We start from the raw sequence: 5,433 nt of genomic DNA, 5'->3' as shown, positions 1-5,433 counted from the left end.
AAAAAAAAAAAAAAAGATATTAAAAATATCTTAACTGACCCTGAAATAGAAGTTAAATTACCACTTGAAAATATTTTTTTCAAAATTGATAATTTCAGAAATTATCTCATGGCATTCGATAAGTCATTTGTGAAAAGCAGCCAGCTCTGAACTTGGATTAGTTTCATACCCACAATAATTTGTAGTCTATTTGCATTTTTTTCAAGTAAGAGGTAGTTTTCTAGTAAAAATCAGAAGTTATATTTCATGTGTATTCACACTTTGTCTAATTAAAGAAACAATTTTCTCCCTTTTACATGAACTGGATTTGAGCAGTTAAGAAACTTATTGTTAGAAGTGGCTGTCTTTGCTAAGATGACTTTTGCTTGGCCAAGACAGTTTACCAGTTTAGTCCGTAACTCTTTTTCTTCTTGCAGGATTTCATGTCTGTGCTGCTGGATGGCTGGCTAAGGGCAGAGTTGGATACCCCATTGTGAAGCCAGGGCCCAACTGTGGATTTGGAAAAACTGGCATTATTGATTATGGAGTCCGTCTCAATAGGAGTGAAAGATGGGATGCCTATTGCTACAACCCACATGGTATGTTAAAAATAATAATTTTATGTTTTGCAAAAACAGTTCCATGCTGCTAAGAGGTTGTTAAAAAAGAAATGGCTACTTTTTCCAGAAATAATTGAATTTGGTAATAATAATTACTACTAATAACTATAATTCATAAAGTGCTTATACTATACCAGACATTGAGTTATGTTCCTTCATCTACACTCTAACTTAATATTCACAATCATTCTTCAAGGAGCTATTGTTATACCTATTTTAGAAATCAGGAAATTGAAACTTAGAGAATTAAGTAACCCCAAATCAGGAGTCAATAATGATTAGGCAGATGGGACTGAGAATTCAGATCTTCTCTGTGCCAGGGAACATCCCAGCCATAAAGAAAAAGAAAATAAAAAGCAGATTAAAAACTTGTCGCAGTGAATTAGCTAAAACAATGAAATGATGCTACCAAATGTTAACTATTCAAAATTGTCCTTTTGATACAAGGGGGAAAAGGAGACAAAGTAAACAAATTCTTTCCCTAATTTATTTTTGTGTATATATGCTAGTACTTCCAAACTAAGCAACTCTAATTCTATGGTTTAACAGTTATATACTGTATATACTAGTTATCATTATACAGAATATTTTTATTCATATTTTTTCCATGGTTGCTTACAACTAGGAAATAATGAGAAAATTAACTCATAATTACTATAAAGAATTATTCTTAGGGCATGTTCTTGGAGAAAAAGTAGGCTGTTCTTTTTGGATATATTTCCCCCAGGACAATGTTACAAAATATTACAGTATGTTACAAAGTCTTCCTGGCATTTAAGATCATAAACATCCTCAGACATGTCCCATTTGGATTTACCCTATAAGAAATTCCATAACACAGTAGGAGAGTTACATAGTGAGTTTCTAGTGTATTGTTATAAAATCTATTATTTAATGATATTAACATTTGGAGAACAGTTTCTCATGTCTGTAACTAACCTATATCTCAAAATTACGTGTAGTCCAGGTAGAAAGATTTTTGCCTACAGCTACAACTAGTCTTAACTGAGACAAAACAGGAATAGTTAACAGTGCATTTATGTAACTTTAACTTTCAAGTCACTTTGACATGCTTTAAGCTTATTTAGTCCTATACTATACAGTACTAATTTAGTCCTATATTTAGTTATGTCAATAATACGTATCTTCCTTTCCTCCCTCCCTCTCTTACATTTTCTTAAATATATTTATGCAGACCACTCTTCTTTTACTCTCAAGAGTAACTATTCTTTTCAAATATATTCTCTGATTCTTCCTTCACTTGGTAAACTTTAGGATCTCTGAGCTTCCATTGGATAATCTCCATAGATTAAACTCTAGAGTCATTGAAGAAGTGCCAGTGAAACAGTCCTTTCAGTATTTCATTGCCCTTTCATAAGAATATAATCCTAAATTATAAATTATTATAAGTTGCTTTCTTTTCTGAGAGAGGCTGAATACATTCTGGGAACATGTGTACGGAATCCTGGGAGATTTGTTTTTACCCAGTTCTCAGTGCATTTAGCTCACTTTTGGATTTGGTGGTATGCTGACTATTTAGGATGTGGTTAACTTGAAGGAGACTTGACTGCCTGAACTAGCACTAGGGGAACAGCTCACTGAAACATCACTGGAATAAAAAAAAAATGGCTTCAGAAAAATCAAGCAATCATTATTGATTAATCAATGTCACCAAGTTAGAGCTGATATTCCAAATAATAGATGAGGCAGTAACTAGATGTAATGTAAAATGTAGATCTAAATAAATATAGCCAAATAGGCAGCCAAATTAGTTCAAGATTTGAATTTTTTCTTATTTATTAATATATACAACAAAGATTGGATAAGCAGAACAGGAGCACAGAAAGGCTGGGGAGCACCTCTTTCTAGACATTAGACACTTACCTCATATGGAATGAAAATTAACCAGGGCTTCTTCCTAGCTTTCCCTCTAGGTCATATTACAAACCACTGATTCTGATGTGGTGTTTTTGTTTTGTTTTATATGTGTTTGCTTTTCTTATGACAAGTTATAACATTGAAATCTGTTAAATGATGAATGACTTGGAAAAAACAAACCTGAATAACTCCATCAAATCCTAAAATATTAGGATTAGGGTATTAGTTTAAAATCAGTAAAGGCAGTATACAGAATAATTATAAATTATTCCTTTTAAGTGGATTAGAGTGACTTTAAAGTCTCTTGCCATCATGAAATTGCATAATGATTTTCCAAACAGAATTTACGGGATCCATTATTCTAAGTGCTTGTGGCCCCGAAGACATATGGTGACACCACAGGGCAAAGTCCCTACCATCTTGATTGGGCTGTTTGTAATATAAATGTATATATATTTGTCAAAATACATAGACAAGCTGGGCACCATGGCTCACGCCTGTAATCCCAGCACTTTGGGAAGCTGAGGTGGGTCAATCACCAGAGGTCAGGAGTTCGAAACCAACCTGGCCAACATGGCAAGACCCTATCTCCACTAAAAATACAAAAATTGGCCAGACATGGTGGCTCATGCCTGTAATCCCAGTTATTCAGAAGGCTGAGGCATAAGAATTGCTTGAACAATTGCAGAGGCTACAGTGAGTGGAGATTGTGCCACTGCACTCCAACCTGGGCAACAGAGCGAAACTCCATTTCAAAAAACGACAACAACAAAAAACAGGTGTGTGCACAAAAGACTTGTCATGTTATGCCTTAAAAGATAAAATAAAGCAAAAATTAATTACATTTCAATTGTTTTAATTTTAAAATTTATTTTTATTTTTATTTTTTTAGAGACAGAGTCTCACTATGTTGCCCAGGTTGGCCTCAAACTCCTAGGCTCATGGGATTCTTCTGCCTCAGCCTCCCAATTAGCTGGGACTAAGGGTGAGCATCACTGCACCTAGCCACTTTTTTCTTACTATATTTACTTTTTAAAAATTCATGGCTGGGCACAGTGGCTCATGTCTATAATCTCAGCACTTTCAGAGGCAGAGGCAGGAGGATCACTTGAGGTCAGGAGTTCAATACCAGCATGGGCAACATAGCAAGACCCATTTCTACAAAAAAAAAAAAAATTACCAGGGCTTGGTGGCACATGCCTGTCATCCCAGCTACTTAGGAGGCTGAAGTGGGAGGATTGCTTAAGCCAAGGAGTTCAAAGCTGCAATGAGCTATGATTGCGTCACTGCACTCCAGCCTCGGTGACAGAGCGAGATCTTGTCTCAAAATATAAAAATAAAAATAAATTCATAAAGAGTCCATGTTCGTTTTAGAGAATTTAGTAACTATTGATGAAAAAATACATTTATTCTTTAGCTAAAAGCATACATAATATACCATAGATGCTGTATATTAAGACATTCAATATTTCATAAAAAGTAATAGATTGCTAAGAAATGTCACTTTTAATAGGGATAATGTTTTTCCTAATGCTTTGGGGTTTTTACTTTTTTTTCTTCTCATTTCAGCAAAGGAGTGTGGTGGTGTCTTTACAGATCCAAAGCGAATTTTTAAATCTCCAGGCTTCCCAAATGAGTACGAAGATAACCAGATCTGCTACTGGCACATTAGACTCAAGTATGGTCAGCATATTCACCTGAGTTTTTTAGATTTTGACCTTGAAGATGACCCAGGTTGCTTGGCTGATTATGTTGAAATATATGACAGTTACGATGATGTCCATGGCTTTGTGGGAAGGTACGTGTAGGTCCCCATACAGGAAGTTAAATGAATGTCCAGTATTTTGTTTGATGCTTCTTTAATTTTTCCTCCACTGCCCCTATAATATTGATTTTGGAATAGTTCTACTCTCCTAAAGCACCATATCATTTTTCAACAAAGATTTTTCTTAGCTGGCTGCTACAACATACTTATTAAAGTAGTGAGAGCTGCCTTTTGATTATGGCTAAGTTGTAAGAACTAGTTAGTCTATTTTATAAATACCTCAAGATCTGACTAACAATAGAAGGAAGAAAGATACGTGAGTTGCAAAAATTGTTCAGGTTTTTAAGTTCTAATTTCTTACAACCTTAAAAATGATTATAGGGCCAGGCACAGTGGCTCACGCCTGCAATCCACACCACTTTGGGAGGCCAAGGTGGGCGGATCACCTAAAGTCAGGAGTTCGAGACCAGCCTGGCCAACATTGCAAAACGCTGTTTTTTACTAAAAATACAAAAATTAGCTGGGCATGGTGGCGGGCACCTGTAATCCCAGCTACTCAGGAGGCTGAGGCAGGAGAATCACTTGAACCCGGGAGGTGGAGGTTGCAGTGAGCCAAGATTGCACCACTGCACTCCAGCCTAGGTGACAGAGTGAGACTGTCTCAAAAAAAAAAAAAGATTATAAATTCAGTAATTGTTGCCTTTCTTCTTCCTACAAAGCATTGTGCTAAGTATCATGGATGTAAGGTAAATAAGCAAAGTTTAACCCTTTCTCTCTTTAATATTTTCCTTTGACTTTTCAGCATGCTAGAACACAACCTTTTTCTTTACATTCCAAATCTTTAATATACTTTGAATTTTGTGTGTCTTATGATATATTGCAAAATTAAAGAGTGTACAATTAGGTATTTTATATACTCAGGTCCCCACCTAATAACCCATATTTTAGACTACCAATTATCAATAGACTATCAGTTTTCAATTCTCTATTATACATGATAGTAATTTTATGGGAAAAAAATGGTAGTGGGGACAATTTAAAAATGACAGACTCAATTGCTTTTTATGTCGATTTTGAACGTGTAACTTAAATACAAAGAAAACCAAAGGCATTTCTTGCAAAAATGAATACTTTTTGAAGGGAAAGTATTTTTCGTTTTGTTTTCTTCTTTTTTTTTTTTTTTTTTTTTTT

The 5,433-nt window shown here is 34.9% G+C and overlaps 1 protein-coding gene across 1 annotated transcript in view; it reads left to right on the top strand.

The window, feature by feature from the left end:
* Positions 1-5,433, top strand: part of TNFAIP6 (tumor necrosis factor, alpha-induced protein 6) — a 22,853-nt gene that overhangs the window by 8,198 nt on the left and 9,222 nt on the right. The window contains exons 3-4 of the mRNA XM_011943058.1: positions 417-578; positions 4,047-4,275. Of these exons, the coding sequence (XP_011798448.1) occupies positions 417-578; positions 4,047-4,275 (391 nt within the window). The remainder of the gene's footprint in view (positions 1-416; positions 579-4,046; positions 4,276-5,433) is intronic.

This window comes from Colobus angolensis, unplaced genomic scaffold (genome assembly GCF_000951035.1).
Source record: "Colobus angolensis palliatus isolate OR3802 unplaced genomic scaffold, Cang.pa_1.0 Scaffold215, whole genome shotgun sequence".
NCBI lineage: Eukaryota > Metazoa > Chordata > Mammalia > Primates > Cercopithecidae > Colobus > Colobus angolensis.
Note: the sequence above shows the minus strand (reverse complement) of the source record. Positions and strands in the feature narration are given on the sequence as shown.